This window comes from Stegostoma tigrinum, chromosome 15 (assembly GCF_030684315.1).
Source record: "Stegostoma tigrinum isolate sSteTig4 chromosome 15, sSteTig4.hap1, whole genome shotgun sequence".
NCBI lineage: Eukaryota > Metazoa > Chordata > Chondrichthyes > Orectolobiformes > Stegostomatidae > Stegostoma > Stegostoma tigrinum.
The window spans coordinates 58,704,614-58,720,612 of record NC_081368.1 but is presented as its reverse complement, the minus strand read 5'-3'; the positions used below and the strand labels follow the sequence as shown (position 1 = coordinate 58,720,612).

The 15,999-nt window shown below is 38.3% G+C and overlaps 1 protein-coding gene across 5 annotated transcripts in view; it reads right to left on the bottom strand.

Moving 5' to 3' along the window:
* Window positions 1-15,999, bottom strand: part of diaph2 (diaphanous-related formin 2) — a 632,555-nt gene that overhangs the window by 130,768 nt on the left and 485,788 nt on the right. For all 5 annotated transcript variants that reach the window (XM_059651484.1, XM_059651487.1, XM_059651485.1 and 2 more), the window contains one exon: window positions 2,640-2,805. In XM_059651484.1, the coding sequence (XP_059507467.1) occupies window positions 2,640-2,805 (166 nt within the window). The remainder of the gene's footprint in view (window positions 1-2,639; window positions 2,806-15,999) is intronic.

The window sequence follows — 15,999 nt, the reverse complement described above, 5'->3', positions numbered from 1 at the left end:
TGGACGAAGCTGTTTGGATAACCATTGTTTGCAAAGACGCTGTATAGGTGTTCCTCTTCATTTTGGTGCGGCTCTGGGTGTTGCAGTGAGTTATCGCTCGTTTAAACAGTCTTGACACAGCTCTGTTTGTGGACACTATGGTGATTACTGTTGAAACTCAGGATTTGGTCTGTGGATGCAGGCTATCTGTATACGCCGGTAAGGAATTCACCGCTGAGAGTTTGTTCCACCATTATATTGAATTCCTTACTGGCGTATACAGAAAGACTACACACAGAGACCAAATCCTGAATTAAACAGTAATCACCATAGTGTCCACAAACAGAGCTGTGTCAAGACTGTTTAAACGAGCGATAACTCACTGCAACAACCCAAGCTGCACAAAATTTTTTTTTTTAATTACCACTGCTGTGGAATGGGGATGTTTTTAATAGCACCAACAAGCAGAATCTCAAAGTCTGATGCAGTGCTAACTTCACATTTTAAATCAATTTTGCGCTTTGTACAACATGAAAATGCTCTGTGACATCTCAAAATATTTTAAGGTAAGTGCGAGTAATTTAAATATTTCATGAAAATAAAAATGTGCAAATAAATTAGTCATAGATTCAAATTAATCGCAGTCCCTCATGTACGGGATGTTGTTGAGGTCACTTTTGGAGTACAATGTACAGTTCTGTACGCTCTGTTACAGGAAGGATATTTTTTTAAATAGGAGAGGGTGCGGATCAGATTTACAAGGATGTTACCAGGACTGGAGGGTTCAAGTTAGACAAAGAGACTGGATATGCTGGGACTTTTTCCACTAGATCATAGGAGGTTGAGGGGTGACCTTATAGAGGTTTATAAAATCATGAGGGGCATAGATAAGATGAATAATAAAGGCTTTTGCTGAGGCTAAGAGAGTTTAAAACCAGAAGGCATAGTTGTAAGTTGAGAGGAGAAAGATTTAAAGGGAATCAGAGGGGCAACAATTTAACCAGAGAGCAGTTGGTGTGTGAAATGAATTGCCAAAGGAAGTAGTAGATGCAGGCACAGTTAAAAGATATAAAAAACATTTAAAAGCCATTTGGACAGGGATAGGAAGGGTTTAAAGAGGCACAGGCCAAATACCAGCAAATGGTACTTGTTTAGTTTGGGAAATTTGATCGGCAGAGACAAGTTGGTCCAAAGGGTCTGTTTTTGGGCTATGTGACTCTAAGATGGTGGAAGAACTTAATTTGCACTTATGTAATGTCTTTTGGCTAATTCTCCTCTCTTTTCTATCCCTACTGCCAATACAAACTCAAGAAACTCATGAGCTTCTTTGCCACAAGCACTGAGCTAACTAAAGCATTTGTCTCTGTTGTTTCCATCACTCCACTGTTCAATAGTCCAAACTTGTCCTCAGCATTCCCTTTTAGTCCTGTTATTCTCTACTTTGAATATGTTGTAACTGGTCTTCATAAAATGAAAGCACTTGAACACACCCACTATCCTTACAAATTTCCACCCATTTCCAACATCCTTTTCACCTCAACTGCTTAAATATATTCTTGTTGCCAAATCCAGTCCCATCTTGTCTGAAGTCCATGCTTGAATTGCTCCAGCCAGGCTTCCACCTCTAGTGGAATTCTATACTTTATTATGAGAATAACTGAATATAAAGGTAAGGATATTATATCTCATTTTACAAGGCACTGGTGAGAGCACATCTCTAAAACTGCATAGTCTGGCCTCTTAATAAAGGAAGAGAGTAAATGCCTCGCAGTTGGTTCAAAGGAGGTTTACAAGATTGAAACCAGAATTGACCAGGTTGTCTTATAAAGAAAGGTTGGGCAGACTGCCCTTGTAGTTGCAAGTTGATAACTATAGTGGGTGAGAAGAATTTTTTTTCCCCCTCAGAGGGTTTAACAACTTTGGAGGATTTGGTGCATGTTTTCAAAGGTGGGGACAGACAGTTTCTTGTTAGGCAAGAAAATCAAAGGTTTTTGGATTGATAAGAATGTAGAATTTAAAACACAAACAAATGTGACATTCTTATTCAACAGTCTCAGCCAGCCTTCACCCAAACACTCACTCACTCAGACTGGCTCTCCACAAAGAATGCATTAAATTTAAAATTATTATCACCGTTTTCAGATCCATCTATGGCGCTGGCCGCCTCTTTTCGTCCAGTGGCATAATTCTGAGTTCTTCAGCATCTCTGATTCCAATTATTTCACCACAGGAAGTCATACCTTCAACTTCCAAGGTCCTTAGCCTCTTTCATCTTCCACGATTTTCCTTAAAACCTACCTCTTTTGACCATGGTTTTGGCTACCCTAATGTTGCCTGTTGTGCTTTTGTTATTGTAAAGTCACCAAGTGGTTGGCAAATTAAATTCCTGAAGTAGGTTAGATGACTTTTTAATACTTATTAAGAGACCTTTAAGGAAATACTGACTTTGAAGTTGGCTTGAACCTTTGCAGAAGGAAACATTTTCTCTTTCTTCAAGTTCCCTGTACTAATCTTGTTCTTTTCATTAAAACCCTTTGAGACGTGTTAAATAAGACAAAGACTTCATGCAAAGTTAACATTCAACACATATATTAACAAGATGTGAACAAAATTCCACTTTTGAAAATGGTAAAAATTCTCTCTTGGTTTGTCAAACTTACCAGGAACGTAGACCTGAAGTTTTTGAGATCAGTGAAGAAGTCATCAATGCTGACAGTTTTGGGATCAAAGACAAAGTAGTCACCCAGTCCTTTGTACAGCTTCATCATGTTGCTGTACATGTTGGAAAGTTTTTCATACTGGTCTCTTGCAAGCTTGGCAAAGCTGTGAATTGTGGTTAAGGAATTTATTACAAAACAAATGTAATTGTCCATTTAAAAAAAAAACCAAAAGAAAAGAGTTTTAATTTTTGCAGCTACTCAAGAATCATACTACTTAGGTAGAAAAACAAAAGTGGTCATGACAGTTTTATATTTTCCATCAGCATAAAAAAAACTTCCTAGTAAAACAAATGGCTTTTTGTAATTTTCTCTTTATTCATGCATGGGATGAGGGTGTCGCTGTCTAGGCAGCACTTATTACCGATCCCTAATTGCCCAGAGAGCAGTTAAGAGTCAACCACATTGCTGAGAGTCTGGAGTCACATGTAGGCCAGACCAGGTAAGGATGGCAGTTTCCTTCCCTAAAGGACATTACTGAACCAGATGGGATTTTCCTGACAATTTACAATGGATTAACAGTCATCATTAGATTCTTAATTCCAGATATTTAAATTCAAATTCTACCATCTGCTGTGGCAGGATTCGAAACAATTTCTCAGAACATTATCTGGATCTCTGAATTAACAGTCCAGAATTATACCACTAGGCCATCGCCTCCCGCTTATTCCATTCATAGCAACACAGTGTTTCTACAGCTTGTTAATTAGTTATGTTTTTCTGCTCATATCTCAGTGCTGTTTAAAACAGGTAAAATAACAGGCAAATAAACCCTTAAAAGGCAATAATTGATTTTTTCTATTAACACTTTTTTTTAAAGACTCTTAACCAGCATAATGCAGGGCCACCAAAAATGAAGAAACACGGAGCTGGGCATCGGCAAAAAGACTAGACATGCCCATGACCTCAATCTGCAGAAGAATTGGGTACCACACTAATGAGTGAGAATAAAAAGTCCAGGTTTTATTCTTAGAGGTGACCTTCAAAACAATGGTCACTTGTACAGATATTTAGAGATTTCACTCTCAGTGCAGTTCCAGATACAACATAGTTAAAATAAAATGTAACTAATTACCAAGTTCTTGTTTTTCATTTTCAATTCAACATAAGTTCGCAAATGTCAAACGTTGGAGACCTGAAGAATATTAGAGCAACCTTTTTTGGGTTAAAAGACCACATTAAATGTGTCTTGATGGTTTTTTTTCTCCAAGCGACAATTCTCAAGTGTTCCAAGCAAACCTTTCAAAAAGAGGCTTTGCTTTAAATAAAAAGGGACCACTCTTCTCTTTAACCTGCCTATTCCCATGTTGAGACCACTAAAAAATTTTAATAACTGTTTTTTGTAGAGTCATAATGAGCAATTTCCATGCTAAAAGCCCACTAGCTGCACCAAAGTCCTGTTTTGGTTTTAATTTGGAACGAATTGTGGTTTCACAAGGATCTATGTTAGGGCCTCTGTTATTCACGTTCTTAATAACTTGGGATAATATAATAACATAGACATGTTAGGATGTGGAGACTTTGGAAAGGATGCAGAGGAGATTTACTAGGATGTTGCCTGGTATGGAGGGAAGGTCTTATGAGGAAAGGCTGAGGGACTTGAGGCTGTTTTCATTAGCGAGAAGAAGGTTGAGAGGTGATTTAATTGAAACATAAAATAATCAGAGGCTTAAATAGGGTGGATAGGGAGAGCCTTTTTCCCAAGATGGTGACGGCGAGCACGAAGGGGCGTAGCTTTAAATTGAGGGGGGAAAGATATAGGACAGATGTTAGAGGTGGTTTCTCTACTCAGATTAGTAAGGGATTGGAATGCTTTGCCTGCAACGGTAGTAGATTTGCCAACTTGAGGTACATTTAAGTCATCATTGGAAAAGCATATGGACGTACGTGGAATAGTGTAGGTTAGATGGGCTTGAGATCGGTATGACAGGTCGGCACAACATCGAGGGCTGAAGGGCCTGTACTGTGCTGTAATGTTCTATGTTCTATAAGTGACTAATGGTTTAGAAATACCTGATTGTGAGTTTTCTTATGAATGAAACAGTTGGCTCAATATTTTGCCATATTCAGTGACCTCAGACATTTAAAGTTCAACTTTTCTTGGCAATGAGATAAATACCCTTTAATTATGGTCCCCTTGTTATCTTTATCAATTCATACGCAATGTAATCTTTGTGTAACAACATTTCAGTGAGAAAATATGGCAAATTCTTACTTTTGGATGATGGAAAGCAATTCTTTTGAGACACAGCTTTTAGCTTGCAGTAAATCAACAGTGAGTACAGATTAAATCAACAGTGAGTACAGATCAAACCAAACTTATTTTCTGCATAAAACCTATAGATCTGTGTTATTTTGCAACAGCTGAGAGTCTGGCTTAACTGCATTACAGCTTAGAAGTTTCTCAAACCAGTTTACATGCAATAAGTTACTTTGAAATAAATTTGCTGTTCCCGAGTTATTTTGCGCATTAAAGACATGGACAGTTATCCTCTGCTTTTGGTGATGCTAGTTCAGGAAGGAATGTTGGCTGACAGAGAAGACAAAATTATTGATTTTCATCACTTAAATGTATTGAAATAAACTGATGTTGCATTTTTGTTTGGGATGTAGTAATCAAATGCATTTGTTGTCTATCAAGAATTCATGCAGACTTGATGGGCTGAAAGGCCTCTATTGCACTGTAGGGATTCTATGACCTACGTGCTTATTTTCAGTGACTGGTGCACAAGGACACCCAAGTTTTGTTGATCAATTCCCTCTCTCAATTTCCAGCCATTCAAGTAATAATCTGCCTTCCAATTTTTGCACCAAAATAGATAATCTCACGTTTATCCACATATACTGCATCTGCTCGGCATTTACAAACTTGTTTGGCCTGTCCAAATCACACTGCAACATCTCTGCATCTTCCACACAATTCACCCTTCCACCAGCATGATTTTATCTGCAAATTTTGGTATTGCATTTTGTTCGCTCATCTAAATCATTGACATATTTTCTAAATAGCTGGGGTGCTAATGCTGATCCTTTTGGTATCCTACTAGTCAATGCCTGCCATTCAGAAAAAAAATCCATTTTGTCGTATTCCTTGTTTCCTCTCTGCTAACCACATATGCCTCCAGAACAACATACAACTTCAAATAGTCATTCTGAATGAATGATAACAAATACAGTTTAACAGATAAAAATGTATTTTGTGATCTCATTTATCTGTGCACTGTATCTTTGCATTTTTGCCTGAATATCACAGAATAGGTTTCAAAGTTAGAAATGTGGCAAAATCCTTTTGTTTCCAATTAAACATTTTTCAGTTACCATCAACCAATGTAATATACACTGTTCAGACATACTTCTACAAATAGTGTAATACAGTACAACATAGAGAGCAAAAGAGTGAGATTTATCATATTCTTGTAGGCTTATTTTTCTCCATTGTTTGTGCATTATTCATTTACAGAACATGTTCAGGCAGAAGTTATTTTTGCAATACAGGTGGATTTTCAAAGATCACAACTCTGACACATCTACATTGATAGGTGGGATACCACAAAACAAGTGGCAACACAATTAGAGTCTGTGCTTCTATATTTATTGCAGAGTTCTGTTCAAAGATTTTGGTTGGCGTGTGTGGACAATTGAAAGCTTGGATCTTGTATACCTCTACAATACTAAGAGTAATCAAAATCCACGGGATGCCACTGGTACCGTTTCTGTTCTAGGAGGAAATAAACTGGTGTAACGTGCCCTTCATGCTGAGGTATGCTTGACTGAATTTAATTTCAGTGTGTTTAGATCCCAACGAGCATAGATATCAATGACTTGCATTCTTGGATGCAGAAAGAGAGCTGGGTGACTTTGCTTTATTTTATGAACCAACAGTGCAGTTCAAATAAGTTTTCTTGTTATGTGGTATTGACAGTTTAGAATGCTTCATGGTAATTGTCCAAAGGCAGTTATTATAGTTACTTCATGTAGCTTTTTTTCCCTCAAGTTTTAATTGACAAAAGATTGAAAGAAAGTATTTTCTTTCACATGCAAAGTAACTTTATACACAATGGCATATTCTATGCAAATAGCAGCAAATATACTTTAGGAATTTGAGCACCCGATCAAACTTGACATTCCAGCGTACTACTCACGGACAGCTACACAAAGGTGTCTTCTCTTGGGCTGGCCCATCCATGCGTTTTAGCTGAACTGAGTTTCTCAGAGTAGATTTTTTGGTTAAAACTTTGTGCAGGATTGAATCACCTGGTATAAAACAGTTGCGCATTAAAAAATATCAATTATACGACTAGCCTCTGAGTGTGCACTTGGATCTCAGACAAATTTGTCAATTATGTTTTTTAAGCTTGCTGTGTAGTCATCAAAACCAAGTATTGGGTCCCAGGTGTATCTGAGATGGGCCTGATGCCAGTTGAAAGACTGCATTGGAAAATTTGTTCACGATGAGCAGAGCAGCTGACCAGAAAGAATGTCAGCAACACTTGATAGTCCCAAGGCAAGGTTTTAATTTTATTTTTTTTTTGGCCTGCAAGAATAGGGACCAAAAACAGACTTTAATGATCCCAATATCAACTGGGTTTCAAACAACAGAAAGGGCAATGTAGGTGAAAAAATTCATGGACTGAGTCCAAGGAAAGAAAAATTAAGAAGTGACAAGCCCAACAAGAGGAGACACGATGTGTGAGTTAGTTTTGGGAAAGGAAGATGAACAAGTGGGTGAAGTGACAGTGGGCAACCGTATCCAATATTGTGACCACAATTTGGTTACATTTCATTTTATTATGGAAAAGGGCAGAGATGAATTAGGAGTAAAAGTTTTTAATTAGCAGATGTCATATTTTACGAAACTGAGAAGTGATTCTGCTGAGGTTGCCTGGACAAGAGTGCTAAAGGAAAAATCAGTGGTAAACCAGTGGCAGGCATTAAAAAATGAGACCCTTAGGGCATAAAGCAAACCTGTCCCTTCCAAAAATAAGAATGATACGCCAAATCTCGACCTACGTAGTTGTCTATAAAAAGGCAGGGGAAGATTAAACAGAAAAAGAAAGCATTTGAGAGTCACAAAATACTCAACTCTGCAGATAGCTGAGAGTAGTATGGAAAGTACAGGGACCAAGTAGAAAAGAAAAAAAGGAATTCAAAGAGAAGGCATGAAAAATTATTAGCAAGCAAGATAAAGGAAGACCCAAAGATGTTTCATGAGTATATAAAAAGTAAACGAATAAGTGGAAACTATCAGAGATGAAGGAGTGAACTTGTGCGACGATGCAGAGGAGATGGGAAGAATTTTAAATGAATTTTTTGTCTCCATTTTCACAAGGAAAGGGACAATGTGGATATAGTAATCCACGAAGAGCAAAGTGAAATATTGGCCAAAATAACTAATTAATAGAGAATGTATTAGAAGAGTTGGAATCCATGAAAGTAAATAAGTCACCAGGGCTGGAAAAAATGTCCCCTAGGATGCTGAAGGATATCAGGGGGGAAATAACAGACGCTCTGAGGATTATTTTCCAATCTTCACTAGACACAAGTGAGTTGCCAGAGGACTGGACAAGTGAAAATGCTGTTCCGTTGTTTAAAATGTGGCAAATGGCTTTCCACTCTGAAGTGTTTTGGGAGTTCAAACCTCAAACAAGAATATACAATGAATGGGAACAAACTGAGGGATAAATGATGTAAAAGGATTCACGTGTGCAGGTGCACAGGTTCCGAAAAGTTATAGTAGAGGTAGATGAGATTGTAAAAAAGACATAGGGAATGCTTTCCTTCATTGGCGGGGGTATAGAATACAAAAGTAAGAATATAATGATGAAACTGTATTAAGATACTGGTGAGGCCACAAGTGGACTATTGTGCGCAGTTCTGATCACCACATCACAGGAAGGATGTTATTGCTCTGGAGAGCGTGCAGAGATGATTTAGTAGAATGTTGCCTAGGTTGAAGCACTGTGGCAATGAGGAGAGGTTGGGATTATTTTCCTTGGAACAGAGAAAGCTGAGAGGTAAACAAAATTGTAAGGGGTGGAGATAGAGTAGACAGGAGGAACCTGTTACCCTTGGTAAATAGTTCAATAACTAGGTGTCATAGATTCAAGCTAAATGGCACAGGAATTGAGGGTTCATGAGGAGAAGTTTTTTTTTAAATGCAGAGGGTGTTGGGTGTCTGGAATTTGCTGCCTGAGTTGGTGGTGGAGTCAGAGACCTTAAACATTTTTAAAAAGTACCTACGTCGGCACCTGAAGTGCTGTAAATGCAGGGCTGCGCCGCGTGCCGGAAAATGGGATGTGAATGGGCATCTGGGTGTCTTTGGATCGGCATGGACAAATGAGCTGAATGGCCCTCTTCTGTGCTGTATCATTGCATGATTCAATGTTTTTCCAATCTGTAAATTGTCCATTACAAAATCGTTAGCTTGCTAGTACTTCAGGTTAATCCAATGAAGCACAGCCCTCTTTACTAATATCTGGAGCTTGTCGGGAGAGAAACTGTCCTACAGATTGACATTTCTTTCAGGCAATGTCACAGACACTACAATCACTGCTGCGATCTGCCTGTCAACAAGGCAGAGCCAGCAGGAGTGCGCCACAGTGGTATATTGATGGGCCAACATGTTAACGTTGGTAAGGAGACCTCATGAGAAATAGGAGCAGAAGTAGGCTATTTGGTATATCATGCCTGATCCACTACACAATAAAACAATGGCTGATCTGATTAATTCTACTTCCCGTTTGTCTCCCTTAACTTTTGATTCTCCTAATTATCGAAAATCTGAACATGTTCACGCTGAGGCAGGCAATGGCAGTGTCCACTGCTCATGGAAAGAACTCCAAGGCTAATGACCATCTAGGTGAAGAAATTCCTCATCTCCATTTTTCTAATAGTTCAACTGGACTCCTTGCAAGATTTTGAAAATACTTCAAACTTACATTTTTAGCTTGAAGTAATATTTCAGAATTGATCATAAAATGAAAGAGCAGAAGTAGGTTATGCAGCCAAATCAACCTGCTCTGATTGTATCTTAGAAGGTCTTTAGATAGTTCAGTTGGATTTGTCCAGAGTTCGACAATTATACAGTTAAAAGCAGACTGAGAAAAGTCACAGAACAATAGCTGCCTATGTATGAACTTGAGGGGCTCAAAACATCTGGCACTTTTATTTAAATTACATTATCTGCAATTCAAGACCTCCTTGTAAACTTTGAAGAAATAGGCAGAAAGGTCTGAATTCAGCAGCTTGAACTTATTTTTGCAGAATAAAAACATATATTTTACCAGACTTTAGATTATCAATCGCCTTGAACTATCAACTATATCTATAGAATAGAACACCTATAATTTAAAAAGATATTCTTTCCTGATATGTTGCTGAGAACGTCTGTTCTGAAGAGCCTTTCTATCAATGAGAATAGATTAACATGCTTCGGGCAAATTGTTTATAACAGTTTGTATTATTGATAAAATGATTGATTGTTAGTTCAATGGAGGAAATGTGTAATTTTGTCACTATAGAATGTAATCTCTGCGAACTAGGAAATAAAAGATGGAAACTTGTCTCTGGTCTACATGAATCATAACAGAAATGGGATAACATCGGAGGACCCCCTTCTATTGACATGAAAGGTGTTAATTCAGGCTATTCACCAAAGAGGCATGAGGCAGTCAGAGTCAGGGATTAATGGCTAAAAACACAGTGCCTTTGGTTGGCACAGTTTTATCACCGTCACTGTGAAGTAATATTTCTGCAATACAGTTTTATATGGTGCCATTTCTAAGACTAAAGAAGAAAAGCATTACCTGTGCTGGAAAGGCTTCAAGAAATCTTCGTATTCTGTGTGATAAGAAACTGCCACACTGTCTTCATCTTGTTTGTTAAACATAAGTAACATCTTGCTTTATACATTCAATAATTCTGGCTGTTCATCCCTTGTTAGATAAGGCCCAGCTGAAGGCTTACTGGAATCACCCGTTGTGAAAAAGAAGATGGTTGTGGTGTTGGAAGTCTGTAATCTTAACTCCAGGACATTTCTATAGCTGTTGCTCTGTGGAGTGTCTTAGGCCCAAATAACTTCAGCTGCTTCATAATAAGGTCAGAAGAGAAGACATTTGCCGATGATTGCACAAAGTTCAGCACTATTCACAACTCCTCAGATACTACCCATATCAGCAAGGCCTGGACATGATCCAGGTGTGGGTGGAGAAGTGGCAAGTAACATTCTTGCAAAACAAATGCCAGGCAATGACGGCCTTCGACAAGAGAGAATCTAACAATTTTCCCTTGACATTCAACTGCATCACCATTGCAGAATTTCTCACTATCAACATTTTGGTGGTTACCATTGACAAGAAACTGAACTGGACTAGCCTTATATATACAGTGGCTACAAGAGCAGGTCAAAGCTAGGAATTCTGTGATGCACAGCCCACCAGCTCTCTTTCTAAAATCTGCTCAACATTTTGAGGCACAAATCATGGGTGTGATAGAGTTCTTCACATTAGCCTGGATGAATGCAATTTCAGGACTTAAGAAGCTTGATTTCATCCAAGACACAGCAATTCATTCGACTGATATCCCAAATAACACTTTAAATATTAATTTAGTGATTGCTGATGTACATCACTAGTCGAGTGAACTGCGCAGAAGATGCAATGCACTAACTCATCTAAGTTCTTTAGACATTACCTTCCAAAGACAGTGGTTTTAAAAGCTAGAAGGACAAATGCAAGAATATTATCACCTGCAAATTTTCCTTGTAACCACACACCAGCCTGACTTGGAATGATATCACCATTCTTTCACTGTCACTGAGTCAAATTCTGGAAAATCTCTTCATAACAGCAGTGTGGGTGTACCTAGATGTACCATGCACTGCAGCAGTCTAATAAGTTGTTTACCATCAATGTCAGAAGGACAGTTAGGCATGGGCACCAAACGTTGCCTGTAACAGAATAAAGACGACTCAGCTTAATTCTTTCAAGTGCGCACTGTCCCCATAACTTCCAAGAATTCCCCACCATGTCCAGTCTACTATACGACGTGAAGATGCCTATCTACTCAAAATCTGATAATTCTCCAAGTAACATCAGTAGATTCACAGCCACAAACTGGCTAATTTTCTTTCCAGTTGCTTTAACCCCAAACCAGACTGCATATTCCAAAGTAGCTTGGGACCAGTAACCATTTTATAAGAAGTGAAGTATGAAAACCAAAGGGCTTACCAAGAGAATGAAGTCACACATTGCACAGGTTTAAACAGACAACAATAAACTGTACTGTGCCATATTTGAGCAATACAGGATCTACAACATGTTGCAAATTATATTTCAACATTTAGGATTCTGTGTGAAGTATGATTAGTATACTGTGATCAAAGCACCCACAGTACACAACAAATAAAAAATGCAATCAAGACATATCTACAAACTTCTCAGAAATTCTTCCAAGATATTAATGGCGTGGTTGGTATAAAATGTCAAGTTTTAAAATGGACTACAATTCTTCCTATTTGCAGATCCACTCCTGACACTCTCAATAATTTTTCAGCCACAGACTGCCTCAACGACAAGTCCTAATCTGTTTGATCACCCAACTTTCTTTAGGTCTTTGCTTCTCTGCACTCTGTACTGATTCACAGTTACAACTCCAGCTTTTTACTCACAGCTAGCTTCACCAAGTCAGAAGTACTCATGTATTTGCAGTAATCTTGCTTAGAGGCATCAAGGAAATACTACTGCAATTGTGGCACTCACCTTCTCCTGAGCCCCCATAGCTCCCAATACAGTTACACGCTTAAGTTATAACAAGTGCAGAGATATCCAACTGCTCTTGGGATTTCTCATTGAGTATTCTATATAGCACCATGTAGTTCAGTTCCAACATAACTAAAAGCAGCACTGCCTAATATCGAGTCTACTTTTCTATAACTTGCCCTCATACTCAGTCAAGGGGCAGAACTTGTCCTGTGAGGAAACCACACAAACTCAGGCCATGCAGCATAAGGGAGGAAAATACTAAGGTTTTGTATGAATATCATCTCCTATAAGAACTGAGGAAGTTATATCAAAAATGCTTACCTCTTATTTTCTTGCAGATGCTGATTCATTTTGCAGATAATTTCCAGTATCTTGTATACTTATACAACACTTCCAAAATCTGTATTTTTTTCAGACCAACACTTTCAGTTTTTACACAAATGTTACTAGTTTCAGAACAATTGCAACTTTGAGATAATGTATAATTACAATTCATATATCACTGTCTGGGAATGATATCTGAGATACTAAAAGGAGAGAAGACTACACACAAACCAAAGCAGAAAATTGTTTTCTCATATTTACGTTAGACTACACATAACTCTGAATGCTCACAAAGGATTCAATGACAGTTGTAAATAACGTCTTTTTTTGGTTTCATTGGGTTTCCATTCATGTCAGACACCTAATGATTTGCAGTTAAATAACCACACAATCCATGCAAAGGGAGAATTTGCATTTATATTGCACTTTTCACAATGTCTGATGTCTCTAAGCACTTCACGACTGATGAAAATATGTTTGAAGAACCGTTGCAGACAAGACGTGCAGAACAAAAAATAAGATACACAGTGGAATTATTCAATTTATAGACAATGGGGGTGGGGGAGGGGCACCAAAATTACCTTCACATGACCGTGATTAGCTTGAGACGTAGCCAGCAAGGGAGTTCAGCAAGGCAGCCTGGGACCACAGAAACAGCATCTACCGGCAAGAAACAAACCTTGCCTCAAACAGACGGTAATCCCAAACAGTGAAAAAGTGGCTAATTTGCCTTTTAATAAAATATTTCTTCTCTACAGAACTTCAGCTACAAATTCTCATGAAAAATCCAGGAACTTTCAATATCTATTATGTTCAAAGAACCGAGAGAGAGAAATGTTCAGGCCTTCAATCCTTACCATCTCAGGTGACTGGTTAAGATTCCGTGACTTGCGTCTTGGTCCTCTGTTAGTAATCTAAATGCATGCTTCATTCTCTAACTCTCACCTTACCTTGTATCTATGTGTGTCTATGCATCTGAGGGTGTGGGGAAGCTTTGTCTCACTTACATTTTGGGTGTTGTCACAATAAATGCATATATCTTACTGTGATTTCAAAATTACTAGAAAAGACTGTTTGTGTTCGCTTTTTGTTGTCACAGCAACCCAAAATTACTGAAACAATCCATCTCAGTACAAATCTTGCTGCAGTCAACTGAGAGATAAGAAGAAAGGCAAAAACTCCATCACCATTCCTGCATTGTGACATGAGCAAAAATCTATCAATTTCAATCTTGATATTCTCACTGATGCAGTAGCATAGCCATCTGAAGAGGACGTTCCGGATTTCCAAAATGTTCATTTAAAAAATATGCTTCTTGATTTCACTCTGAAATGGCCTATGCTTTCTATCTTAATGCCCCCTTGTTCTGAATATCCCTGGCAACAATTGTTTTTCTATACCTCTTCTTTATGGTTATTTTAAACATTCTGATTAGATTTCCGCTCAGTGAACTTAGTTCAAGAAAACTCAAAGTTAATTTTAAGAAATCTGTACTTATAATTCACCTAGTGAAGTATTACTTTTATTAAGGTTAATGTATACTGAGTCTCTTCCAAGGCCAATATATCTTTCCAGAAGCGCGGTGCCTAAAACTGAACATAATACTCCAGATTGAGTTGGACTAAGTCTCTGTGCAATGGAAGAATCAATTAGTTACATCTGAATTCAGACTCTATAGTTAATGCACTATTAGCTTTTCTTATTACTTTTTTTTCCTATGCAGTTTCCTTTGCTGGACATACCCAAATCCAATTTGCACCAACACCTAGCCCTCCACCCCCAATCCAACACAACATCTCTTGGGATAACAAGGTGTAGAGCTGGATGAACATAGCAGGCCATGCAGCATCATAGGAGCAGGAAAGCTGACGTTTTGGGCCTAGGCCAACATCTCTTAGGAATGGGACGTCACAGACAGGAAATAATTTCCACACATGAGAACCCTGAAGTCAGTATGGTCACTGAACTTTGGACTGAGGTCAAACTGGGGGAAGGGTCTTATCACGCAGTGTGAGAATTATGAATTTTCAGAGCAGACATAAATGTTCTTAAAATAACTATCAAGCTGTCAAGTTTTTTTTAGTGTGGGCCTTTAAAAATTGTAAGCAAAAACTGCCTGTATCTTTGAGAATTGAGAAAAATCAATTCTAGCCATTTCAATAGCTATTTAGTGACATAACTTTAATTGCTATCATTATAGCATTTCAAATGTTTGACTATTTTCTATACTCTATTATTTACCTGTGAGGACATCTTAGTCATGGTTTATTTGACTGCTCAAATCAATTGTCACAGACTTCGCTTTCTTTGATATGGGGTTAGGAATACAAATGTTGATTTTATCAGATATTAAGTACTTGGGTTACTGAAATGTACTGAATGATCTTTCAGGAATGAATTTCATGTTATGTGTGTTATATATTCATGTTTAACAATAAAATCTTTAGCATCTCTGTCTATGGTGAATATGGGTACGTTCACATGGGTAGTGTAAGAGCAAATGTTGGTAACTAGGGAGCATGAGGCGAGACTACAATGAAGCAGTCGTAAGGATGGAGGAGGGTTGGAGGATATTGCCATTCGGGTGAGATAGGGAGGGGGTTGGCATAAGAAGCAGTGCGGAGAATGAAAGAGGGATGAAGGCTGAAGAATGTTTATGAAAACACATGAGATGCAACACAGGTCACTTATATAGTTCCTGTGGCTGCCTCTGATCCACAGCTTGAACTATCGGTCCAACTTCATCCCACATCCACCCCTTCCACACCACAGAATGCAAATTTCACCATATGCATCACTTTACTAAATTTACTGCTGGAAGCAGGGTGATTTTCCAGCTCTGCACACATCCCCAGCCTGTTGCCCACACCTCTTGGGAATCAAGATTCAGACCCCAGTCTCCAGACATTAAGGAGATGTCCTGATTTGACTTTCTCAACTCCAAAATAGATGACCTCATATTTCTCCACATATAATTCCACCTGTCATAGTTTCACCCATTCACTTATTTTGTCTTTATCCCTTTGTAACTCCCTTCCCCTATCTCCATGGTTTAATATCCTTTATAAGCCAATGTAATTTGCAAACTGGGATTTACAACTTTACATTCCTTCATTTGGGGTCAAACCACTTGTCACATCCTGCCAGAGTGTTATACTTTCAAACAATCAATAACACATCAGAAAGTTACCAATTCTATGTTCTCTCATGCAGACAAC